This window comes from Neopelma chrysocephalum, unplaced genomic scaffold, assembly GCF_003984885.1.
Source record: "Neopelma chrysocephalum unplaced genomic scaffold, ASM398488v2 Primary Assembly neopelma1_96926, whole genome shotgun sequence".
NCBI lineage: Eukaryota > Metazoa > Chordata > Aves > Passeriformes > Pipridae > Neopelma > Neopelma chrysocephalum.
This window is the reverse complement of record NW_020925569.1, coordinates 1077706-1105280: the sequence shown is the minus strand read 5'-3', so window position 1 is coordinate 1105280 and position 27575 is coordinate 1077706. Positions and strand designations below refer to the sequence as shown.

At 38.8% G+C, this 27575-nt stretch overlaps 2 protein-coding genes across 4 annotated transcripts in view; both read right to left on the bottom strand.

Moving 5' to 3' along the window:
* The window catches only part of FXN (frataxin), a 17724-nt gene extending 11632 nt beyond the window's left edge, over positions 1 to 6092 (bottom strand). Inside the window, exons 1-3 of the mRNA XM_027670736.1 lie at positions 6021 to 6092; positions 428 to 652; positions 213 to 346 (exon numbers count right to left, since the gene is read on the bottom strand). Of these exons, the coding sequence (XP_027526537.1) occupies positions 213 to 346; positions 428 to 652; positions 6021 to 6092 (431 nt within the window). The remainder of the gene's footprint in view (positions 1 to 212; positions 347 to 427; positions 653 to 6020) is intronic.
* The window catches only part of PIP5K1B (phosphatidylinositol-4-phosphate 5-kinase type 1 beta), a 109780-nt gene continuing 87596 nt past the window's right edge, over positions 5392 to 27575 (bottom strand). For all 3 annotated transcript variants that reach the window (XM_027670729.1, XM_027670731.1, XM_027670730.1), the window contains exons 11-15: positions 27400 to 27484; positions 20775 to 20930; positions 20267 to 20411; positions 14784 to 14901; positions 5392 to 6132 (exon numbers count right to left, since the gene is read on the bottom strand). In XM_027670729.1, coding sequence (XP_027526530.1) covers positions 6130 to 6132; positions 14784 to 14901; positions 20267 to 20411; positions 20775 to 20930; positions 27400 to 27484 — 507 coding nt within the window. In that variant the 3' untranslated portion in view covers positions 5392 to 6129. The remainder of the gene's footprint in view (positions 6133 to 14783; positions 14902 to 20266; positions 20412 to 20774; positions 20931 to 27399; positions 27485 to 27575) is intronic.

Sequence of the window (27575 nt, the reverse complement as noted above, 5' to 3'; positions counted from 1 at the left end):
AAGTGGCGGGGGCGGGGCCCGGGCGCGCGGGCACTGGCGCTCCCCGGCGGCGGCGCGCGGAGCAGAGCGGGAGCGCGCGGGGATGGGCCTGGTAGGGCCCTGCTCTGCCGTGCGGGAAAGGGGAGAAGTGGAATGCGTGGGGTTCCTTCGCAATCTCTGCTGGCTCCAGCCTCAGTACTGCCAGGATTAATTACATCCAATTGTTGTGCTACCGAGACAACACAGCCGTATCGGAGCCGAGCGCGGCCCGTCGCCTGGCGAGGCTTTCGCAGGCGGCGGCGCTTTCCTCGCCCGCCTTTTTCCGGTGTCCTTCCCTCGGCACTGACACGGCGCGGCAAGGCTGTCCCTGGGAAATAGGTGCTGGGCCCTAGTGTGCTGCTTAGACCTCTTTGCGTGCTTAGGAGAACTCAGGGATCCCGAATCTGACCGGTGTCACAGACACAGGGAGCTGCGACGGTAACTTGTTAACACGACTGCACCTGCTGTGCCCTTGCACCTCGGCCGCTGTTCTCTCAGCAGGGAAAAATCGCTCGTGGGCAAATTCCTGATGGTTCTGTTCTCTCAGCAGGGTAAAATCGCTCGTGGGCAAATTCCTGATGGTGCCTGCTCTGGCAGAGCGATCGTGCTGGGTAGGTTTACAAGGAGCCGGAGCCTGGGAAGAATAGCAATTAGAAACCACACTACGCACCAGGCAGTCACTAGGGGACCTGTTCTAGGACGATTTCCTGTGACAGAGAGTATCCTGATCAATTACATCCTGTAGGTAAAATGTTACCCTGAGCTAATGTAGTGAGCTGACCGTGGCTGGACCCCAGGTACTCACTACAGCCACTCTCTCACTCCCCTCTGCAACTGGCCAGAGGAGAGAAAAAAAAAAAGCCAGCAAAGGGTTCATGAGTTAAGAGCTGGGAGAGGTCACTTACTGATCACCATCACGGGCAAAAGAGACTGAAAGTGGGGATATTAATTGAATTTATTACTAACAGGGTCAGATTAAAAGAATGAGAAGTAAAATATTCTTAAAAACACCTTCGCCCACCCCTCTTTCCTTCCATGTTCTCCCTCCTTCCCCGCAGTGGTGCAGGGGAACAGGGAATGGGGTTTCCCGTCAGTTGCTGTTTCTGCCGCTGCTCAGGGAGAGGAGTCCTTCCCCTGCTACCGTGGGGTTCCTCTCATGGGAGACAGTCCTTCGTGGACCTCTCCGGCACAAGTTCATCCCACAGGCAAAGGTTCTTCATGAAACTGCTGTCCCATGGGTCACTTCTCCATGGGCTGCAGGTGGGTCTCTGCACCCCGATGGTCCTCCATGGGCCTCCAGGGGCACAGCTGCTCCACCATGGTCTGCACCATGGGCTGCAGGGGCCTCAGCTCCTGGAGCACCTCCTGTCCCTCCTTCTGCTCTGACCTTGGTGTCCACCTTGTTGTTCGCATGTTCTCACTCTGCTCTTCCCTGACTGGAATTCTTTCTGCACAATACCTTTCTGTTCTTCAGTATGTTATCACAGAGGCGTTACTATCACTCCTGTTTGGCTCAGCCTTGGCCAGCGGCAGGAAATTTGTCCTGGAGCCGTCTGGCATTGGCTCCACCGGACAGGGGAAGCTTCTAGCAGGTTCTAGCAGAAGCCAACCCTGTAGCCCCCTCGCTAGCAAAACCTAACCACAGAAACCCACTACAACCAGTTAAGGGAAAATAAATCACATAATTTATCACACATGACATTTTCCACTGAGTTACTTAAATGCTGGTGATACCATACTGTTAATGGTATTTGAAGGTGTAGAGCGAATCAGCCACACATCTCTTATTGTTCCTTAAACTGAAAAAATAAAATAGGTTTACCAAGAAGATGAGAGGTAAGAAATAATTTGTATGCATGGGTTTCTTTAAAAACGCACACAGATTCTGTGGGAACACAGACAAATTTCACTTCACAGCCTTCCACAGGACAGAATGGAAAGATGCAGCCATTGCAAGTAAGATCATAAATACATAAAGCATACAAGTATTCAGAAGCTTACCACTGGTTACTCTGTGATGCACTGTTATATTTATAAAACTCTTAATTAAAGTAAGCAGCTGGGGGCTCTGAGCCACCTGATCTAGTTGAAGATGTCCCTGCTCATGGCAGGGGGGTTGGACTAGATGGCCTTCAAAGGTCCCTTCCCACCCAAGCTATTCTATGATCTTGTGATGCATTAGGGAATAAGTTCTTGAGTTTCTCACTAAGATTTATAACTTTATAAGATTTTTTTCTATAAGCCAGAATTATTTTATACCACACAAGGGGCAAAAGCTCAACCAAGTCAAGTCACTTGTGCGAATTTCAGCTGAGATTATGAAGTCTATTGTACCTAAAAGTTCTCTGTACCAAACTGTTATCTAGCTTAGCCAGCCTCTTGTCTCTTTTCTACAGAGTCCTGTGTATTTGTTACCAGTATCTTCCCTCAGACCTTGCAGAAGTTTGTGTTCTTGTTGTATTTTGTGATGGAAGCTTTTATACATCAACCAGATACAGGATACTCTCTAGTTCCTTGAAGACCAACCCATTCTTATCCCTACTGGGAGAAACTACTTATGTTTCTGCATCTATAATGATTTACATACTAAGATAAGGCCTGTAGGGACAAGTGACTTGTATCAGACAACAGAATATGTTAGTAAAGCAAACGACTGATTTTTTTATGTCTCGGTAGGGAGAGGGGAAAGCAGCTGGGGAGGAATCTTTTATGTAGCATTTAATCTATTTAAAGATGGTGCTTATTTACATACCTTGCCATTCCTATATAAAGAGTCTCAGGCATTTTCTAATATTATCCAAGTAGTTCCACCTTGATTTTTCTCTAGTCATCCAAGGTGATACCCATCTCTCAATATGAAATGTTTATTTTCTGTTTCCAAGTTAATGAGAAATCAATGAATTAGTGAGGATTAAATATTTTCTCTGGTATTAGCAATTTCATTTACCAAATATTTAACAAATTTAACAACAATTAATTCATATGTAAAGTTCAAGTTAATGAACTTCACAGGATACTATTTCCAAGCAAGCATCTGTCACAAAACTTCAAAAGGGATCAAGTTAGGGATTAGCAATTTTAACAATGATTTCTTAATGTTTTTCATCTTGATCCCTGTCCCCTGGGTTAATGTTGTTCATACCACAGTACTGGTATCAATATCTTTTTAGGCTAGTGTAAAATACCTGTGAAGTAATCCCAGATACAAAAGTGCTGCAGGGTTAGGTCCTACATATTCCATCTGGGAAGAGCTGATATTGTTCATATTTCAAGTAAATGCATGCACCACTGGAAATGGGTCAAAAAATGGCTCCTATGAAGAACAGGTAGAGTACTGATTACTCTTTTGTCACTGTCTAGTTTGGGAAAATACCATTGAGTTATATGAAATTAAATTGCCCGAAGTATAAGCTGAGTCAACAAGATAGTGTTTGGGGGGTATAGTTTTTTTTCAAACCATTGAATTATAGTACAAGGACATGAAGTTGGGGTTTTTTCTGTTTGTTTGCATGGTTGGTTGGTTTGGTTGGTTGGTTTGTTTTGTTTTTAACTGAGGACAACTATTATATGCTACCACCAAAGGCAAAACTTGAGCTCTCAATGCCATATGATTAAGTCACAGCATCAGATATACAAATTTGGAATTATTCTCTACCTTTCTCTAAGCAGGCATCAACCTGTGCTTTTTCATTCTGGGCAGCTTGCAGGGCCAGAGTAGTCAGATACCGCTGCCCACAGATAGCCCATGTCTGTGACCTAATTCTTCTTTTCTCCCTGTGGTGAATTCCATCTGTTTAGACCTGGAGAAATAGACCAATATGTTACTTTAATACTGCAGGGAGTTGATTATGCCTTCTGTATATATTTTATTTTACTTGGCATATCCTGCTTCATCAGCTTTGTAGGTATGTTTAAAAGTCTTTTTCATCAAATGCTACCAATGCAAAACACCAATGCAGGATGAAGAGAACGAAAATACTTAAACATGAAACTTGCGCATCCCTCCTGTGGTCTTTGATGCTTGAAACTTTGTGTAATTTCAGTGCTAGAGAAAAAAATGGATTCTAAGTTGTTTGCTTAACATTGCTAAGCTGTGATCTCCATTCCCTCTCAGTGGAACTGTGTAGTCACACATACACACAAGAGTTTTAAGTGCACGTGCGCTGGAGAGGGTTTTCCCAGTAGGCTGCATAGTCTATACAGGATTTCCTTTTACAAGTGTTAAATGACTGTCTTAATTTATAAGTTACCATGTTAAAGAGACTGTATACAAAGGATGTCTCAGTCTCTGGATCGTTATATAGACATTCTGGTTTTGGACAGAATTGTTGCAGGTGTGTGTCCTCTGGTGTCTCCCTAAGGACAATGATTCAGACACTAAAGTCTGCTAGGTAATTGAGGAAAAAGTGACATGTGTGTTCTTTATGAAGGTTAATCAGATTCTTAAACTAATAAATTTAATGTTTTTCCCAAAATCGGACTAATCACAAGTATCTGCTCTCCACAGAGACACATTCTAAATATTCTGTGCATGAAGGAGCAGACACTTGACTCAGAAGCACAAAATGTTTTTGCTCACAGGGCACGCAGATTAGTCTTGCATTTCTCACAGGAATGCTGCAGAAATGAGATTAAGCAATATAATTTTAAAGTCTGGAAAAGTGGTAATCACGAGGCAGAGGCTCTAAGTTAAGCCACAGAGTACATAGTTAGAAAGAAAAAACCCAACCTTTTCATTTCTCTGTTCTGTGCATAGTTAAGGAATAATACCTTCTTACTTGTCAGGATTATAGGATTACATCAAAGTAAAACAAACAGAAACAACCCTCCCCCAAACCAAACCAAAACCCCCCACTACACCAAATACTTAAATGAAAAATTCTTCAGAGGTACACAGCATAATTCTTGGACTTAAAATGCCTAGTTCTGGGTTTTCAACAGGTTTGCTACGCTTACTCCTAGAAGAAATGTTATTACCATTACCTTTGGTAAGCTTTCAAAATGACACGTATGTAAATTTTTAAATGCATCACTGCATCCAAGCATGAAATCTGGTGTTAGTCACTGCTGTTTGGGATTCCCTCTGCTGCTTAGAAAATTAAAGAACTGGAACAGTTTCTATAGTTATCTTAAAATGATTGCCCATACTGAAAAACCCAAAATGCTTTTATAAAGCAGTGCCTCTTGAGTACGTTCCTTTGCTTTTCCTGCTCTAATTTCAAGATTCCCCTTTTCATTATAGAACTGGTAATAGATAAAGACAGATGCCCTGTTTGTCATATCTCAAGACGCCTCTCAAAACCATTTCATGAAGACAGAGAAATGCCAAAACAATAAGTCCAATATAGATCAAGAGCAGGTTGACAGCTGTGATAGTCTTTAGAACAAAATATTTTATTCATCAATAAAACTATAGTTTACAGTAGTATTTACTAAATAAATTATAGAATTTCTCTTTTACAAGAAATAAACCAAAATCAAAAATATTTCAAAGGCAACATATTTACACAACATAAGGCCTTGTTATAAATAACATTTTTTTCTCATTTTTACGAACAGTAAAAGTATATTTAGAGGCTCATTTTCATATAGTATGTTCAGAGTTTTATCCTAACTCTTGTGATATCAGTTCCAATTTCCACTGATATGGACTTAAGAGATTAGAACTGAGGGGTCAAAACAAATGAAATTAATTTTATTCATAATTGTGCTTATTCTGAAATAGGTGAAGCAGATAATAGATTTTGCTTGTGCATAGTTACAGAATGCATGCAAATGAAACCACTAGAGACCTGATAAGAAAATATTACTTCCAAGTCCAAAAAAGGTGATTGGCAATTTAGTAGAAAGCAGCCTGAATACACAGTTCTTCCCAGTTCAGCAAGCAACAGCAGATGACAGCAGAATGTGGAATGTATCATGTCATTTTTGCCAAGTCCATCAATCCTTTCTGTGGTTCAAAGATCCTGACACTTCTTACAATAAGTTCAGTTGATTATTACTCTTTGTCTATTAGGCTCAGCAAATTTCTCCTTCTTAAATGAGGAGTGCAGAAAGTGCTCTTCATTAACCATGGTCACTTCTCTTAGTTTTACTCTTCTCATATTCTTTTTACTGGAAATACAGAAATGATAAATAAAGTCAATAGTTGTGTTTATTTGTTTTCTTACAGAATTATAAACAGGTAACATCTTTCTTCCTCTAAAGAGGCCGCAGCACAATTTGGCAGTGATTCTTTTCTTACCTTGACCCCTAATCAGAAGCATTGAAGTCTCTTTTCTCACGCAACAGATAACCCTATGGGTTTGCAGACCTTGCAGTATACTTATATTACCTGAACTAGAACTACTTGCTGCTGCAAAATGCTGAACATGAGAGAAGACAGTACAAACTGAGAGCACTCAGCAACTCACTAGAGCTTTTTTTTAATCTTGAATTGACTGTGACCTTTATTACTTAAAAGTGTTAGTGGAAAAATGTCAGTCTTCATAGTCATGAATAAAAGTCCTGTTAGCTTCTGCATGACACCCTTCCCCAGTTGAAAAATCATACCTGCCCAAAAACTTTCAGGCACAACTAATGTTCTAGTCAATGTTGTAGCAATCATTCCATTTCACACAAAAAATTACTTAATAATGTTAATGGATTAGAGTTTTCTACAGTACCCGTTACAGAACCAGTGGTTATGTAATACAAATTGTTAATCACTTCTAAGCATTTCTGTAGAGTCAGAGATGTGTTGAAGAGAAACTGACAGCTGAACAAAACATTTCAGTAAATTGAAGGCATCTCAGCTAATATGTCCAATATGGAGCAAGAAACAAAATCAAAACAAAGTCTGTAGTGACCTTACTCTAAAACCTTGTTAAAAAACCTAACAAAGGTGTAAGTTCCATTTATTCAATAGACTTTGAAGGTCACCTTTACATTTTACTTGTCAATACAAGCACTAAACTAACCTTTAAATAGTTTGACAACAGTCTAGTCTTAATTATGAACTAAAAATATCTAAAGGCATTTCTAAAGCTTATCTTAGAGAAAGGTAACTACTAGATTTAAATTAATATTTTAGTTATGTCTTCTAGCTCTTGAACTTCAGGAAATGAAATTAATATCATTCTATGGCAACATTTAAACTTCCTACTGTATTATGCACCAGTGTAAGGTTGTTCATAATCATTGATGCTAGTGAGCACAGTGCTAATTTCTCAGGGGCTGTTCTCTCTCTCTGTGTAATGTGGTTTGGCAATTAAAGTCTATCCACTGTGCTAAGGGAGTAAAGTACTTATAGGATGCAAACAATTTAATGTGCAAACGGAAACTGCTGGACAAGTGAGTAAAATAAAAAATGTTCTAAAATCAATATGATGCAAGGTTAAAAAGGAGGGGGGTTTTTTGTTGGTTTTTTTTTTTTCCAAGAAACAGTTTGGCAAAAAAACTTGAAAAATACTAGTACTGATAAACAAAATAATGTTGTATGAAGCCAAGACAAATTAATCAAAATTTGCACTAGCACCATCTAGTTTCTGTCTGAAAGCTCAGATCTGAATGACTGCCGGTCCATTTCTGACAGATGGTCACTCAGCACAATTTCTGACCCTCTGGACTTATTACTACTTTTCACTAAGGAGACTAGCAGTGTTGCTGATGTTGGCTTTATGCTATTCCGCTAATTATGCAATGGAATTATGGCTAGCTTGTACTTGTTCTTGCTCCCTTTCCTCTGATCCTTCCAAAGCATTTCAGAGTGACCAACAATGGAAAAAATTCCAATAAAATTTGCATAACAAAGTTGGAGAAAAGAGATCTAACAGGAACTTGTAGCAACTGCTAACTGTGAGTCAATCGCAGAAATGCTGTTGATGGTACTGATGCCATTTTAATGAGATGGGATTTTTGGATGTTCATATTTATGAACAGGTACACTCCAGTACTGTACATATTACTCTGGAAAACACTCCATCTATTTCAAGGGGCAGGACATGATCCCCTAAGCAACTTTGTATCCACTGCACAACTTTTGGGGTTACCTTGATTACAGATAAAAGAAACATTTTTTATTTTTTTATTACAACTGATTTTAGCCATAGCACTTTGGTCTAAAATGATAAATAATGCACAAATGACACTACAGGATGCATTCCTATAATCACTGTCTCAGATGTCTCACATTGGGTATATAATGGATTTACAGTGTTTGAGCCTACTTGAGTCCTTTTGTATTGGAGCATTTTTGTGCTCCAGTTCTCTTTCCATGGATATGTTTTTGAGCTGATTGATTACCTCATAAGGTGCTTTAAAAGCTCCAGGCATGAGAACATGTAGTTCAGCGACAATATGTGCTGGCATTTTAGCACTTGGCTTACTCAGGCAATGTATGGCTTGTAATCTGAATTGGTACCTTTTTAATCTAACCAAGCACATAATTCCCATGTCTGATTTTCATGCAAGAGTGACTGAAATGTTCCTTTTTACATAATGTTGCTTCTACAAGAACACCTCTGCCAAACTACATTCAAGTGTTCATTTTTTTTTTCACCTCACACTAGGCTTCAGTTGTATGGGAGACATAGGCCTCTTTTCTTTTTAGGATCATGCATGGATGAATACAGGGATAAATAACAGGATAGATAACAGAGGAAAGGAGCAGTTAACCTCACTGCATAAAACAAGTAGGTTTGCCCCCTTCAGCCTTAAACAAGATTCTGTTTTGAGGAGAGTGCTTGATTGGTTCCATTATGGGCATGTAACATTCTAAAGATTAGTATGCTGTCAGGGATAAGAATGTCTGTAAGCAAGGACGCCTTAATTCCTTTCCCATAGTCCCAGAATTCAGGTTCAGTCCACTGTGTTTTGCGATCAGTATCTTCAGAGTAAATAGTGAGGCAGAGAAATTGAAGCCTCCATAAAGAGCAACATATCAAAATTTGAGGTATGCTGCACAGTGTGATGTACAACTTTTAGTTTGTTTTTACATGTATCCTGTCTGGGAACTGCTTTAATTTCAGCTGCACTTATTATTCCACAACAGCACCCTGAAGAAAACTAAACCATGACTAGAATTTAATTGAAAATATGAGAGTGAGTACAGAAGAAAAGGAGTACTGAAGAGTAAGAAGAGTCAGACAATTTTGACAGTTTCTAAACAGGCATTTTATAGATCAATATTTATAAACCTGATTACCTTGCATCTACAGCAGCTTTAAAATGCAAAATTAATCTCCAGCAATGTTTTAATACTTCCAAATTCTGTAATAAAACTGGCATTTGCACACAAACCACTACCTAAGTAATTTTAAATGTAATAGTATGACCTACACAATTCATCTGACGCAAATCATAGATACACTAACCAGACTCTAAATACACTGGGCTTGCTCATCACAAGTTATTCCTTTATTTTATTTTACTGAAGCCCTTATCGATCCCTATCTTCAGTGGCAGTGACTTCTAAATCATATACAAATTTTGTGAGCCTTTCCTAGCAATCTCTATTTCCATGTGAAAATTTCTATACTACCCAAGAACCTTGCATTGTATTTAAGTATACAGATGTATTCTTTAAATTGAACCATTTAAAAATGGTTCACTAATGAAATCCTATAGGCAGGACATATATTTATTTATTTATTAAATCCTATATTTACCACCAGATGATTAAGACAAACAGCATCACAGTTGAACAAACTTTAAAGTTTGTTGTTGTGCTATTTGCATGCATGTCCTTGTTCTGCTGGAAGTGTAAAGGAAATCAAGCGTATTTGAAGTAAATCAAATAAAGAAATGCCTAAGCTTTACTACTCTGATTTTACTGATGTTGTAGTTTGACAAAATAGTATGTTCAGCTACCTTTATAAATAATTTCATGGGAAGGCTAAAAAAACACAGTAGGATAGTTTATAATTGCACATGTTGCTTTTTCAGGGACAGAAAACTCAATCAAAGGATTTGAGACTTCACTGCAGAACAGAAGGAACAGGGTGATTTCAAGTTATTCCTTACTTTTTAAGTGAAATTATGATTTTTAAGGCAGTCCATAGTAAGAGTGGACTAAAGTTGTCAGAATTGGTTGGACTTGCTGATCGTAGATCACTCTTAAGAACCTTTTGCAGGATTTGACTTGTATTTTTTCCTAATCAAATTCTGTAGAATACTACAACTGTCATGTTCAATAGCATTTGCTGACATTTAATGCTTATCTGACAGTGCCTGAACCGACACCAACAAATAGGGCTTTAGGGGAATTTAAACAAGAGACTAAGTTTATTTCCAGAAGAAGAAGGAAACACTGCTTTAATCTGTTGTTTTGTGGATTTCTATATCAAAGTGCTAAATAGAAGAGTGTTACGTTCTCTGCTTCTTAGTTACATACGGGAAACCTGTTTATCTCAGATGGCACCTTCTGTTTCAAAGTATCTGATCTATCATTGTATTACATACTCATAAAAGCAAGAAGCCTTTAATGTTTTAAAGGTATGCAGAGAAACATTTAAAATTTCCAAGTATTTTATATATCTGCTTCTATCTTTCTGCACTATTTAATTGATAATTAAAATTATTTGTATTGATTACTCAGTATTTCCCACTCTATGGTAGTAGAATATTTGGAAATAATTTAGATTGGCTTATACCCGCTGCTCATTGGAGATGATGCTTAGTCATATTTTAGTCATAAAAGCAAGATTTCTGAAGCCATTATCTGGGTTAAAAAATTTATGAGAAAATAAACCAGTGGTATTTCAAAGTCAAATTTGGATTTGAGGATGTTCCTAACAGTGCTGCTTAGAGTGGCAGATGCAAGAAATGCTGGTTTGCTGAACTTGGTCTTTTTTCAGAACTGAGGAATTCTGAGCCCAGACCAGCATTCAGTTGTGTACTCAAGATATCTCTTCACCTGTGTTCTTGACCAAAACCTGCTGCTGTTACCAGGTAAATTCCCAATTTTGACATCAGCAGCACAGTGTGAGTCTGCAGTAATATCCCAAACCCAATACTCTGACTTGTAAGAGAAACTTTTACTTTTACAACCTCTGTTCCACCCTACCTTACTTGACTGTCTGAATTTCCACATAACACTCTTCAGAAAATGCCATTTAAAGCTGCATTTCATAGCAAATTAACAATATGTAATTTAATGACAATTTCTTTTTTTCTTTTCTTTTGCAGTCAGTGGACCAGAAATTCATAGCTCTTAATTTACTAGAGGATGAAAATTTGTCTGGGCAGTTTAGCATTTCAAAGCAGGAGGCAAAGACATCAAAGGATTAGTTATGACTGAAATTAAGCAAGTTAAGATACTTTTCATTATAATATATAGTGGGTAAGACTACAGCAGTTTGCCTTGTAATAGAAACACAGACAAGGCTTATTAATTACAGAGTAAAAGGAAAATCTGGGAATGCCATTAAAAGCTAAATTTTTCTCCTCATGCTTTTAAAAGGTCAAAATGTATCTTGTAACCTTTTCTATTGAGGTTTAGATCAGCTAATGCAGACATCATTGATTTGCTTTATTTTTGAGACATACATTAGCAATGACTGGGCTAGTGTTCTCAAAAACATGCATCTTTTTCTTCTAGCATGCATTTAATCATCCTCCAACAACAACAAAAAAATCTACCTTCTGCTCAGCAGTACTGAATCAAACTGATAAAAAACACCACTTTATAAGTGATAATATTTTAGGATCATCAGGCTTTCCCAAACAGAGGCTAATTGTTGTTTCCGAATCCACCGAAGGGTATTGCGGGGTATTAGGAAGAAACAGATTAGTAGAAAAAACAGTATATTATTCCTTTTTTTTTCCCAAACACCTCAGGATAGATCCAGGGTACATGTGATTAAATTACAGCTCACTTCCACAGCAATCTCAAAACAGTTAAATAGCATCCATACAGTGTGTGGGACAAGAGAGAGAAGGCAGGGGTAAGTAACTGCTCAAGATGAGTTTGCCACTTAAGACATAAGACGTGCTTAGCCATGGTATCCAATTTTCTTGAAGCTGTCAGCTGTTACATACCTAGACAGTTCAAGTATGTGCCATTACCCTGATTATTGAATTTTGGGGTTTGTTTTTTTTCAGGATGGAGAGAAAGGTGTTGCTAGGTCAAAAAAAGCATCTATGATTCTCTCCACTTAAGACCTATTTATACCTTCAGACCTTGACTAAGGTGAATAAACACTGGGTATTTGTATAACATCCAGAGTTGGGTTTTAATTATTTTTCTGTTGATAATTCATCAATGGAATACACATACACTTACTGCAGACTCCCAAACATAATAGTAATGAATGTTTTACAAGCCAAAAACTAACTAAAGAGATCACCATCACACCTGAAACTCACACAGACAGCTTTACAGAAGGTATTACCTATGTCTGTCACTGGAATTTCAGAGCATTCCACCATCTACACTACAGACTTCAAACCCAAAAAGAACTACTTCACATTGCTAAGCAGTGTTAGTGATAAACAAGATTGTTGTTTTATAAACTAAATTCAAAAGCTGTCAACAACAAATGGTTTCATTGTTCAAATGGGGCCAAGAGAACTACAGAACAGCCCAGGCTGAAGGGATTGCAAGAGACCATCTAGTCCAACCTTTTGCAGAAAAGGGAGCCTGGATGAGATTATCGAGCAAGTAAGACCTAACTCTTTCAGTCTTTCCTCAAATGGCACATTCTCCTCAACTTTGATCTCTTCATGGCACTCCTTTATACCCTCTTCAGTTTGTCCACATCTTTTTTTGAATTGTGCGGACCAGAGCTGGACATACTATTCCCTGTGCAGTCTGACAAGCACTGAGTCTGTTTCTTAAAAACTCCTAGCACTCACATGTTGCTTTGCTCTTCACGCATGCTTCCCATTAAAGCCCTCTCATCTGGGCTCTGAGTATACTGAAGCTGGTATGTCTAAAATTCAGGGCCTTTGTCCTACTACTGGTCTTCACTATGCTTAGCAGGACCTTAAACTCCACAATGTTGTGATTGCTGCATCCAAGGTTATCATTTGAAGTTATGTTGACAAGTATGTCTTCATTTTGTGAGTAGTAAACCTAGCAACACACTGTTCCTACTCAGCTTGACCAGCACCGGTAGCAGGATGCAGCCCTCATGTACTCCAAGAACCTCATGGACAATTTGTGCATTGCTGTACTGTTCTCCCAACAAATCCCTGGGTAATCGAAGTCACCTGTGATGCCCAGGTTCTGTTGGCTCAATACTTGCTTGAAGAGACAAAGTAAAGTTTTGTTGGCCTTGTCATCTGGTTGGAAGGCCAGTAACATATACTAATATTCTCTTAAAGCATTTTATAGACCTTTTGTGGTCTCCACAGCTTACCTTCCTAAACTCAGATTTCTCTTTTTTTTTATGAAGTGCAACTCCATTTCCTCTCCCCATCTTTGCAAAAGAGTTTGTAGTCATCCATTGTGTTCTTCCAATCATGTGAGTCTTCCCACAAAGTTTCTGTGATTCCTATCACATCATAAGTCAGACTGGGCATGGAGCTGCAGTTCTTCCTCTTTGTTGCCCAGACTTCATGCACTGATATACATGTGCTTGAGGTGGTTGGACTCAGGGTTCTTGCCTTTGTAAAGTGTTGGGAAGTATTCCCCACTATTCTAGTACACCTACATGCGCATCCTTGCTGTTGTTTATGAGTGTATAGGTGTTACTGTTACAGCTGTGGATCCTACCCTCAAGTTATTTAGTTAAAAGCATAGTTCATTTAAGTCAGCCAATCTGCTAGCAAGGTTAAGTTGTGTGTGATTAGTCATTTGTTCATTTCAGGATTTCTGAGTCCCTCTTAACAGACCATTTTGGTCAACATTAGACCAGCAATGAGCCCAATTAACACAAGTCTTACAGGCATAGGCTGATCTAATGGGCTACTTGAGTTCACAGTTAACTAAGTCAATTCTACATATAATTGACCACTGGTACTTGCTACTGTCTTGTTTCAACGGAGGCAGGACAAACAACTTTCCTAAGTGTGCTGGACTATTAAACTGGTAGCTATTAAGTGGGTACTATAGATATTCAAGTGTTGCTGGCTAAAAAGAAGAAAAAAAAATCAGCGGTACAGCCTACAGAGAAAAAAAATGTGACAAACGTTTCATCTCGATGAAAGATCAGATACAAACATGTTTCATCTCAACAGAAGAAAATTTTTTTCTGGACAAATAATTAATCATTGGAAAAACATCTGCAGGGCTGTGGTAGAGTCCCCATTGCTGGAGGTTTTCAAGATGGACTGCAACGGGGCACTGGATAATCTTATCTAGGCTCCCTTTCCCAGGAAAGGTTGAACCAGATGATCTCTTGAGGTCCCTTCAACCTGCGCTGTTTTATGATTCTAAGATATTCTGGATCTCTTAAGACAAAGATTAGGTAACTAGAGATAAGAAAAATAAAGAATGCAATCAGTTTAACATGGAGTATTCAACATGAAGAGGAAAGATATTATTGTTTTTGGTTTGAATTTTTGTGGGTTTTTTTTTCCCCCTCAAAGGGAAAACAAATAACAGGAAAGAAACTCCTACCATTAGAGAAAAATGAAAAGGCATTTTGGCATACTTCGTTATTAACACAGTGGTTAATAGGTATTTAGATTCTTTAGGGATTTGCTTTGGTGGGGTACTTAAGCATATGTTTCATCTGAAAAATACCTCAATGAACCTCTGGATCTTGAAGTTAAGCAGGTATTTTAGTCACTTTCTGAGCCTGAGTTAAAGAAATTACAGGAGAAACTGTTTGACAACTTACTAAGTAGACATCCAAAACTGAAGCATTATCATTTTCCATTTCCAGTGTGCTCTGTTCTGAAGTCAAATAGATAGCACTGTCTTCCAAAGTGAATGTTGAACTTGAAGGTAACCCTTTACTGCAAAGAGAGGGGAGACTAAATCAACCAGAAATCAAAGTTACAGAGAGCTCAGTCATAGTCAAAAATTTAAAAGTAAGTTTCTCTCTTAAACATAAAAATCTTCAAATACTTGAAAAAAAGGAATGTAAATGAACAAATATAAATGTTTTGGCAATGGCTAGATAACTGGAAGGTCATATTTGACTAACATAGACAAACCACAGTTTTTATTTTTGGATTAACTAAAATTTTATCAGAAAGTAATGCTGTTCCTGAACTCCTATATTTATTTAAAGAATGAAACTGTCACAGTAAATTTGACAAAATTTCATTCATTTCAAATTATGTTACTTCCACATTACAAATGGTATAAATTTGGGCAGCCTTTCTTAATTCAAAATAGGGAAGAAAGGTTTGGCAATTAGCACAGTAACAGCGGACTTTTTCATGCAGACACAGGACACTTGCAGCCAAAAGTTCAGGAGGAAAAGTGGGAGAAGAACAAGAGCATAATGTAATTGGTACAGCTTTGCAAGGAAGTGGTGTTTACAGAGCAGGTGCATTGTATTACTTCATTCACAGATTGATTTTTGTTCTCTGCTATTCAGAAATAATGTTAAACTGCAAATGTATCTGCATAGAAATCCTGTTTTTTAAACATAGTTGGTTCACAAAGCTGAAACTCTCAAAGGTATTTTAAAGGAGGCAGGTGTCCATTATCTCATATCCTTACTAGCTGCCAGAAACTAGGATCCAGGCTTGGAAAACTCAACTGTCAATTGTGCAGAGACACATTTTGAAAGTTTTTACCTATTTACACACAAGATGAAAAACAAAAAATTCTGCATTGTAACTGGATGTGAAAACATGGTTACAAACATCAGTCCAGATATGACTAATTACCCCCTCCCTTTGTGTTACTTTAAGTATGTTTCAGATGGGATATGACTTCAGTAAGGGCAAAGCTAGTATGCGAAGTAGAAAACAGATTCAAATGCTCAACAAAATAATGGATCATTGATGCATCACCCTCATGTCATACTGGCATTAAGAGCCCAGCATTACATTCATCACATTACAATGTTCCTTTTATTATACAATGTATTAGGCATTTTTTTCTAAAGCAAGAGTATTTCTTTTGTACTGAGAATGACCCAGGCCCCACTGACTTAGTAACACTATTCGCACACCTGCAACTTGAATTCTGCAGAGCAGCATTTCAGTCACATCACTTTTATGCCAATCCTTCATTTTACCATCTCCCACAAAATAAACTCTGGTGTGAAACACTTAGACAACATTGTTTTCTTCTAATGCCTGCCTATATCATTAAGAATATATCGTCCTGTAAGAATAAGTGACATATGTATTAGTCATTTGTCTAAAAATGTTTTTTGATGCTTCTTCAGAACTGCAGATAGAAGCATTATGCTTTTTAGGCCAGTATTCTTTGATCTGTTTTTGTGCTAGTTTCTTGTTCATTCCTTGTCACAGTATTGTTGCTCCAACAAAGCATAATGTATAAGCAAATTAAAATAAATTGTTCATTTCATTAGTACCCCTGAACAATTTTAGATATTATGCATTAGTATGAAAACATGTTGTTAAACTACTACAGCTGTAATTCTATTATAGGAAGAAAAAAAAATGACCATACAAATGACCATAAAGCACAAAAAATTTTTCAGATACAACAAAATATAGGTTCTATCAGCACATTAATGAGATATACAAATGACAGGCTTTTTTTCAAATAACTGAGTTAAAACTGACAGACAACACGGAACTTTCTGCATAAAAGAGTAAAAATAAAAAAACTTGTAATTATTCTCTTGACGGCAATAAACATGCTGTTGGTAACTGAAAGGTCAAATTTCAGCAACAGCATCATCATAGCTGCACTTACTGCGAGTTTTAATGGAGCTTCTGGTAAGGCCAAGACAAATTGGTGGGGGTGGGGGGCACAGGAGAGAACAAACAAAACCCCCGTATACACAGTGTATCCGAAAGAACACTTCAGTGGAACAGAGTACAGTTTTAACAGTGCACTGAGTTCTCATCCTTAAATCTTAGGATAAAAAAGAAAGAAAAGCCAAGCAAAAATAAAAAGCATTTTTACAGGTACTTTCTTCCACTTTCTTCCACAATGAGCATGCTCAACTGTGCCTGGCTAAAGCATTCTGTTTTATCTTGGTTCTTAATTAAAAAAACAAGGGGGGGGGAAAAAAAAGAAGGAAAAGTAATAAAAGTAATTCCATCACTACAGAACTGGGAAAACTTTGTTCTTCTTTGAGCCACAATGATATGTTGCTTCAATCAAAGTCACATTTTCTTTCCCACAGGGATTCCTCCAGTGTCTCAGCGCATCATAGTATATAGTATGTATATATTATAGTACGTAGTATTATAGTATAGTGCATAATACATGGAGCTCCTGGGACCCCAGAAGCCCCTGCACCACGGGCGCAGTTGGCCCCCGGGCACGGCCACGGTCGGCCCCTGCCCTAGCCCCGGCGGGACAAAGGAGAGTGAGGGGAGGCCTCGCCGGCGGGTGCTGCACCCCCATGGATGAGGGGAGCTTCGGAGCACACAGAGGTTTGCTGTTCCAGGTTTGGGAGGGGGGGGGGGGGGGGGCAGGGGGGGGGGGGAAGGGGGGGAGGAGCGGGAGGGGGGGGAGGGGGGGGGGGGAGTCCATGCAAGAAGTCCTGTAGCGACAGGCGAGGGTCAAAACGGCAGGTGAAAGGTGCACTGGGAGCCGCAGACCCAACCCTGCATGCAGGCGGTTCAGGATATTGGTCATTTGAGACTGACGGAGATGACAGTCTCTTGGGGCAGCACCCTGAACAACCAAGCAGCCTTTTCAAGGACAGCACTGCTTGCTCCACTCGGAGAGGGGCCTAGAAAAGGTGGCCTAAACAAAGCTCATCTCCACCTTCACCCGGTTGGTTAACCGGGTAACCGGTTAACCGGTTGGGCATCTTCTTCCAAGGACTACAAGTCCTGCATCACACAATTTTCTAATGTTCAAAAGCAGAACTCCGGCAAGAAATACCTCAGATATCTACAATTTAATACATCATCGCAGCATGGGTTTTTTGGTGTTTTTGTTTCCCTGCTAGCTTTTGTCATGGGAGGACTGAAGTTCCTCCAGTGAATCATAAAAACATAAATAAAACCCTTCAGATGGATACATTTTTTAGTGCCCAGAAGGAAGGAACTTCCTGCGCTGACACAGGAAGCAGTGGTGGGTACAAAACTGCAAGTGCCCAGACTCATCTTGTGGAAATTAGTTTAATACTGAGCACGCCTAGCAGCTTTCTTAACTCCTAAAAGGAAGCCACTAGCTATCACAGGGAAGCTAATCCTCATGAATTGTACAAACTGAGATTGTGACATGCACCACTGCTTGATGAGGAGAAAGAAGTGCTACCAAGCCCTAGCTGAAGAGCGCACATCTAGACCAGCAAAGCTGTTAGTTGGTAAACCCTCATGGCGGATCTGTTGGCTATAGGGTAAGGTGTTTTGACAGAAGACATGGATAGAGCCACACATCTGTGAGTGGTGGTGCAAGGTCTGCTGTGGTAGAGAACACGTCCTCTTGTACTGGTGAATTAAAAGTATGCATACCTGGACTGCAGGCACTACAGTTACAGTCTGATTTTGTACGGTAAGGATGCATATAATAATCACACAGCTGGCAACATGTACTACATTAGAGGCTATTCCATGGACTGAATCACAACTGGAAATCCAAACATACAATCAAAGTGTAGACCTGCTAAAAACTTTATTTATTTTAGAATTATTTTGGAGTATCTGTACTGGAAAATATCATGGACTTGCTCATAGCTTTTCTCTACAGTTAATTTATGGAGAGAGTAAAGAATATTTGAAATGTTTTATTTGCAGTAAATCTGAACTCTTTATTCAGACAACTCTGCAGTTCTCTTTTCCTGACTGATGTTAATACAAAGCATCTCTGTAGTTTTATTTGATACTTAAAACAAATAAAACTCCCCAGTACTCTACAACTTTATTTCTTTTAAAGAAAAAACTTGGTAAAAGATCATGGAATGTTGAAGTCCCACAGATAACTTTTGAGAGAAGTTGAACTGAACAAGCTCTATTTCTTCTAATGCTTATTCATTAGTAGTTTTATTTCCTAAAGTTTGCATAGAGGCATTTTGGTTCTGTAATTACAATTTCATCTTTGTTACATCCCTAAACAACACCTCATTCCAAAATTCCATAGCAAACCATCAGCCCTGTGGAAAATGCCACATCAGTGAGATTTATTTCAACTTAAGGAAAGTGGAAGCTGTAAATATCACTTTCATCAAGTAATGGTGCAAGTCATTTTACTTTTTATGAAAATGCAGTTGGTAAATATTTAATAGGAGGTAAAATCCTACTGCCTCAAGATTGCTTTTATTATCACTTTTGATCTTTTTGGATAAAATGCAGTTTAAAGTAAACAACTACATCTTGGCAAATGAGTAATTTTATCAAATTTATACACTGATTAGTTCAGGATTCCAAATTATTCCAAACAAAATTCAAGATACTTGAGTTCACAGTGGCTACTTTTCTCGACAAAAACAGGCAAAGAAATGGCTGTTCTGCAGTACAACACACAGTAAAGAGATCCACAAGCAGGCAAGATGACAAAACACAGCACACCTCAGGTGCACAAGGGATCCGACAGGCACATGCAGAGAAAATCTCCCAGCAGGACTTACTGGCTTAAGCATGGTATTGGACAGTCATGGCGGAAGCAGATTCAAACACAACTCAAATCACATTCAAGCTAGCTCACAAGCATCTGGTTTTATTCTTCCTGGATTAAAATCAGACAGGCTCTAATCACACCCATGGATAAAGTTTCATAGAAATTCACTTCAGAAAATGTTTCTTAAAACAGACCATTCAGCACTGTACATTCAGAAAGAACAACTTGAAAGAAGTTCCCTTTTCCTAGCACAACATCATTTTCTGAAGCTGTTTTAGGCTGCAGACAAGTCACAAGAAGTACTTTCTACACTGATCTTAATGTAGTTTGGTTTATGGTTCAGATTAAGGCCTAAGCAAGTTTTAAATATCCTGTTTAGTTTTGGAACATGACAAAAAATTCATATAACATCTTTTGCTGTGTTCACACTTTCTGTTTTGTTACCCTCCCAATTACAATACATATAATAACAAACAAATACATAATAAATCCTATGTGCTTGTGGCCCCGCTCCTTCAGTGGAGAGGTTCAAGGCTGAGCTAGAGAGATGCTTGTCTCCGTTTCTTTTCTTTTGAAGAGCCCCCTTCCATTGAACACACTGTCAGGTATTTAGTGAAATAGTGGAGAATCCTCTACCGCAAATAGAGCCTTTACCTGCTAGAATAGAGCATAGGTTGATCACATTGATAATGCTCATCTACATCCAAGGAAGAAGAAGAAATTGTGGTTGCCAAAGAAGCTGCTTCAAACAGAGATCTAGTGCTTGGCACTAGATCTGGACGGTGGTGTGAACCTAGTACTGTATACACAGAAATAAAGAACAACGTTAACAAATTTCATTTCAATTTGAATCCAAGAATCTTGATGCAAGCATATGGAGTTCCACAGTGCTCTCACCAGCTTCTTGAAGATTCTTAATATTTGAATTGATGAGATAGTAATACTTATGCACCCATACCCACAGTCTTTTGTGTTACAGGGTTAATTTCAGCTGCTAACCAGTACATTCAGCAAAATACAGAGCAACTCAAAGGTCAAATATCAAAGCGAGGTGTAAGTATCTAATTAATTTTTTTAAGTTCTAGGACTGTTCTCATGCTGCCAGGGCTCATTTATCAGAATGGTATCACATTGTTTAGGCTGTTGATTTGAGAGACAGTACCTTCTTCATCAAGGCTAGCATAGCTTTGTCCTTCAGCAAGAATGCCACACTTTTCATCCTTCCACTCCTGGCTAACTGCACACACTACTTCCTGTGATGCGGCCTTTAGGGCTGTGATGGAATTGCACCGTTTCTTTGAAGGTGAAGATTTTAAAGCTGCATTACCAAATGAACACAGGTGTTGAGTTATGTCATCTTATCTCCCTGCACATTTTTAACAGCATATAGAAAAGTAAGCCATCTATAAAAGCTAGTTTCTGAATACAGATGAAGAACATGATCAGATAAAAACCCACTTAGCAAACATTATATTAAAACCAGAGCAAAAGGCATTGTTACTTTATCACTTTTGTCTTTTTCTGGGGTTTCTTACTTCTCATTATAGGACAACAAAAGTCAAGTCACTGACATCACTAAGTTAAATAACTTCTATGAAGTATCAGCCCATGTAATCACAGCCAGAATGATACAGAAAAAAAAGAAGACAGGAAAAGTGAAAACACATTTGGAGTATTCTAAAAGGTTACATCATTTCCTTGAGCTGTGAACTACTGCTATGTAATGAAACTGCAGAATTTCCTCTTCAGACACATATCAAACATCTTCTTTGGGCACAATAAACATTTCCAAAACATTGATGGGCAGTACACTCAGGTATTACCATCTCCTTTAGGCCCTGTACCAGGGCCTGCCTACCTAAAATAGCATTTTGAATTAAACTCGAGGAACTGACCGTTTGTAGTTCTTCTCCAGAAGTATGCCAGCTAATTAATCTAATGTTTTTCAGCTCTTGGCTGCTGATTTCCATGGATTGGCTGCAAGGTTACTTCAGATGCACTCTAACACTTTATACTGTGCTTTACTACAAAGTTAAAATCAAAAGCACCAAGGCCTCTTGGCTAAAGACTGAAGAAAAAATCAGATGCATAGTTCCAGGACATTGTTAAAAAAGAACATAGTAGATAGCTGCTGAGCTAGTCTCTACCCAAGGCTGAATCTGCTTTTTAAGTTTTTCTTATTATTTATGCAGAGTTGTTCTGTGCACTAAAGGAAAAAGCACAGATTCAGAATAGTGCTTAAGTGTTTAAACTGAAATGTCAGACTCAAAGTTTAGAAATAATGTTCCCGAAGGCAGGAACGCGCTCAATTCTTTATTTTATAGAAGAATGATCATGCATTCGAACCACTAATTTGTATAAGGGTAGATTAATAGCCCTGTATGCAGAGTACATCAAGAAGAGTGGGATACTAAGACAGGTTAATAGCCTGGAAAAATGAGACAGATGAATTAAGATAAGAGAGAAAATTAGGCATGATATCCTTTAATTGTACATTGTAGCTTTCAAATACAGAACAGACTGTGTCTTGTACTGAAAAAAATCTAGCAATCAGAATTAGACAGGACTACAAAAAAAAGACTCAAATATTGAGGAAACATATATGGTATTTATTTCGTCAAACAGACAGAAGTATCAAGTAGTAAGGAGTAGATACTCCTTCCTCTTTATAAATGCAGAAGAATTTCTTTGAGTATTGTCTAAGACAACAGAGCTCCTACCAATTCTCTGGCAAAATTATTCTATTACTTAAAGAGGATTGAGTCTCAGGAGGCTCCGTCCTCATTTCAGCTGAATTTTGTTTCATATTTTGTTTTGTCACATCAGATTCTTTTATTTTCATATTTTTATATTAATAAGTCTTTTCTGAAGGATTTAACATTTAAATCTTAAATCATTAATTTATGATAGTCATTCTTGTAGTCATTCTTTTTTCCTTAAATCTCATTTAGTTCTAGCATTCGTGTTTTGTTCTCCCTCTATTCGCATAGACTTGTTTCTCACTCCAGATAACTAATGAAAAACTTAAGAGACCAGTATAATACTGGTAAAAATATTTGAAAAACACCTTCTATCAGTTTAATACAATACCATATGCTTAATACTCCTCCTGTAGTATTTGAGCCAAGTATCCATTCCATACTGACATTCAACTCTGAAGCAAATCTTGTTCCATGAGCAGGATTATGGATCTGCTAACCAGGATTCATTTTTAAGCACAAGTTCCTGTATAAACTAGATAGTTCTAGCCCATCAGTTTATATTTATTCGTCAAGTACTCTGCTTCATAAAAAAACTTAAAAGCCAGAAAACACTCTTTGCTAGAGGGTAAGCAGGAACAGCCCCTATTAGAAAGAAAGACAAAAGAAGGTGCAATTTCAGCACCACCTCTACAGGTTTAAAAAATAATCTGGTAGTAAAGTGGTAAGTTAGTATGTATGCACAGTATTTAAAACAGGTGATCTGTATGTCTTACTGTAAGGTGAACCTCAGCACTCACATAATCAGAACAGCTTTTCCCCAAAGAACAGCCTGGACCACATCAAACCTCATTTTTGCCTTGCCAGTATATTTATTATATACTGGCAAGGTATATAATAGGTCTTCCTATAGCCTTCCCTACTGCAAACATCCTGAGTTCATCTCCACAGTTGTTATAGAATGGCTTATGTTGGAAGGGATCTTAAAGATCATCTAGTTCCAACCCCATCAACACAGGCAGGGACACCTTCCACTAGACCACTCAGAGCCCCATCCAGCCTGGCCTTGAACAATTCCAGGGATAGAGCATCCCCAGCTTCTCTGAGCAACATATTCCAGTGCCTCACCACCCTCACTGTAAAGAACTTCTTCCTAATATCTAATCTAAATCTACCCTCCTTCAGCTTAATGCCATTCTCTCTTGTCCTGCCACTACATGGCCTTGTAAAAAGTCCCTCTCCAGCCTTCTTGTAAGCCCCCTTTAGGTACTGGAATGCTGCTACAAGGTCCCCCCAGAGCCTTCTCTTCTCTGGACTGAACGACACCTAGCTTGATTTTACAGGAGAGGTGCTCCATCCTTCTAATCATCTTGGTGGCCTCCTCTGGACTCGCTCCAACAGATCAATGTCCTTCCTGTTCTGGGGACCCCAGAGCTGGGTGCAGCACTCCAGGTGGGGTCTCACCAGACCAGAGCAGAGGGGGAGAAACACCTTCCTCAACCTGCTGACCACGCTGCTTTTGATGCAGCCCAGTATTCTGGTGCACATTGCCAGGTCATGCCCAGCCTCATTCACCAGCACCTTCAAGTCCTTTTCAGCAGGGTTGCTCTCAATCTGTTCATCCCCCAGACTGTATTGATAAAGAGGGTTGCCCTGATCCAGTGCAGCACCTTGCAGCTGGCTTTGTTGAACCTCATGAGGTTCCCATGGGTACACTTCTCAAGCTTTTCAGGGCCTCTTTTGTCCCTCATCACCATCCTTCTCTGCACTTGCAATGCTTCAGACTGAATTTCCTTTCAGTAGCTTGATCAACTCATAGAGAAATTATCCATCAATTCATTAATATTTATAAGACTCCCCAAAAGACTTATTTTCCTAAAAAGTGGTCATAACGTATCATGCATATAGGGAATACTTAGGGTTAATTCAAATTCTCTCTTTTTTTTTTCTAAAGATTCCTTCACTTTACTTAAAATATCTTAATTTTTTTTTAGTACAGCTACTCTCAGCTCTCTTCTTTCATCCATCTATTCTATTCTTTTTCTTATTTAGTATTTCACAAAATATTTATCACGTACACTTCTGCTTTCTTGCTGCACTATCAGTTTTCTCTCTTCTTTCTTGAACTTTTAGATATAATAATTTATGTTATTCTATTCTGCCATGTCTCTAACATTGGTTTTCATGGACAGGGTGAGAGTTTCACAAATTCAACTGATCTTTAGAAAAGTGTTATTATCTTTAGGCAACATATAGAGCAACAAAGGCCAGTAGAGCCTGAAAAATACTGACTTCCAGTGGTAAAAATTTAAGTGAAAAGAAAATCTGATCTGAACTTTTGATGGAAGAAGCCTATATCAAGGTGAGTCTCTAAACTTTGAATTTTCTTTTTTTTTTTCTGCAGTATGAATAAACTTATCATGCCCAGAGGAACTACAATTCAAGACAGATATGAATATGTGATCTTATGTTCAAGATGTGTATTCTTGAATGATAGGTAATTTTCCCCTGTTAATTATCAAAGTCAGGCTAAATGCAGCAAGTCTGAAAATAAATCTGTTCCTGAGCACTTGCTAATTCTGTTGGTTTGCTTTGTAGTTGTACCCAGATTATGAAAAAATATCCCTACTGCTCACTCCATGGGGATAAGACAACATTAATTTGTTTGTTTCAGTTTGGAATCAAGAAACAAAATGTGATAGCTATTTCTCCGATATTTTTTGCTGAACTCTAACTTCATATGCCTACATGGTAGGCAGTTTGGACTCTTAAAAAGTTACAGTGCACTGGTTTTGGCTGAGACAGACTTAATTTCCCTCATAGTAGCTCTGTGGTTCTGTCTCTTGGATTTGTGTCAGAAACAGTATTAGCAGCACATGAAGGTTTTAGTTATTGCTGAGCAGTGCTTGTATCTCAGACTGCTTTGCCAGTGAAGAAATGGATGTGCACAAGAAGTTGTGAGGGGACACAGCCACGACAGCTGACCTCAGCTGACCACAGGAATATCTCAGACCACATGGCATCAGGCTGAGCGATATAAGATGGGGTAAACAGGAGCAAGGGGTAAACATTTATGATTAAGGTATTTGTCTTCCTAAGTCACTGTTACATGTGATGGAGCCTGGCTTTCCCAGAGATGGCTGAACACCTGCCTGCCTATGAGAGTGGATGAATTCCTGAATTTAATTTGTTTTCACATACAGCTTTTGCTTTCTGTATTATACTATCTTTATCTCAGTCTAAGAGTTTTCTCACTTTTACCCTTCCATATCTCTCCCCCATCCCACTTGGATGAGTGATTGTCTGTTTGGGGCTCAGCTGCCCATTGAGTTTAAAACACAATATACAAGAACTCACCTACATAGGATCAGTTTTCCCTCCATTCCCAATACCTAAAGAGGATCTACAGTTTCAGGGTCTACTTTAAGTTATAGAAATCAATTAATTTTTTTTGAGAGAAGTGACAATCAATAGTTAAATTACTGCTGCAAGACTTAGACTTAAGCCTTTGGACAACCCTTGGTAGAAATGTCCCTCTGTAACAATGGTGGGGTTCTCTTTGCTTTATTTTTCCCTCTCCCCTCTGTACTGGTTTTGAATGGCAAGGTTTTGTAGTAGAGGCAGGGGGCTGCAGGGTTGGCTTCTGTGAGAAGCTGCCAGAAGGTTCCCCCATATCTGATACAGCAAATGCCAGCTGGCTCCAAGAGGGACCTGCCATTGGCCAAAGCTGAGCCCATCAGTGAGAGTAGTAGCATCTCTGGGATATTGTATTTAAGGTGCACGGTGTGTGTGTGTACAGCTGGAGAAGCGAGAATACATGACAGCAACAACTCTGCGGACACCAAGGTCAGTGCAGAAGGAGGGGAAGGAGGTGTTCCAGGCACTGGAGCAGAGATTCCCCTGCAGCCCATGGTGCAGACCATGGTGAGTCAGCTGTCCCCCTGCAGCCCATTGAGGTTCATTGTGGGGCAAAGATCCATCTGCAGCCCATACTGGAGCAGGTGGATGTATGAAGGAGGCTATGACCACATGGAGAGGAGCCCATGCTGAAGCAGGCTCCTGGCAGGACCTGTGGTCCTGAGGAGAAAGGAGCCCACACTGGAGAAGGTTTACTGGCAGGACTTGTGAACCCATGTGGGACCCATGCTGGAGCCGTGTGTGAAGAACTTCAGCCACTGAAGGACTAACACTGACAAAGTTTGTGCCACTTAGGGGGAAGAGAAAGAGAATTCTGGAGTCAAGTTGAGCCTGGGAAAAAGTGAGGGGGGGGAAGCTGTTTTTAAGATTTTGTTTTATTTCTTATTACTCTACTCAGAGTTGATTAGTAACAAACTAATTTCCCTTAGTTGAGTCAGTTTTATCTATGACTGTAATCGGTGTGTGATTTCCCCCGTCCCTATTTGGACCCACGAGCCTTTTGTTATAATTTTTCCCCCCATCCATTTGAGGAGGGGGAGTGATAGGGTGGCTCGGTGGTCACCTGGCATCCAGCACACATCACCCTGTAAGTAGATAACAGTCATATGTATATTACCCTTGGGAATTAATTAAAAGATGAAGGAAGGAGAAATGGAGGGGGAAACTAGAAATGGTTGATAGTGATAAAGACAAGAGATTTTATTAGTATCCAACTTTGGATATTTTTTCCTTCATAAAGCACAGAAAAAATGCACATTAAAGGGAAGAATACTTAATTTTTCAAACATGCTGGCAGTGGCATGTAGAAAATCTTTATTTTTGCAAATTAAATAAATTAAAATCAATGTAGATATTCCTACAAATACCAGATACAGGATTGGACATATCATTAGATCATAAAATTTATTTATCTTTATATCAATGCTGATATATAGGAACCTCTTTTACCTTCAGATGCCCCAGATGTGACAAAAATACATAGCAAATAATTCTCTGTAATTTTACTATTAGAGTATAATCCCAACTGATTATCCGAAATTTAGTTTCTTCACTGGAGTTATGAAAATGTTACATGATGTTGAAGAAAGGCTTATTTTATTGCAAAGGCAGGACCGTTATATAGTAATAATAATAAAAATTTCTAAAGGAGTAAAATCACTACTTGCTTACCTTGGACTTTCTTGAAAACCCTTGTGCTCATAAACTTTAAAAATCTGTCTGCATAAAAACTTGGTCGGTGAACTGAAACAGTGTCCTATGAGATTGAAAAAGGTCTCAGTCACATTTTCCATAAGTAAATCACAAGCAAAGTGTCAAGAAAGAAGCTGGACACCTCAGGTGAACTG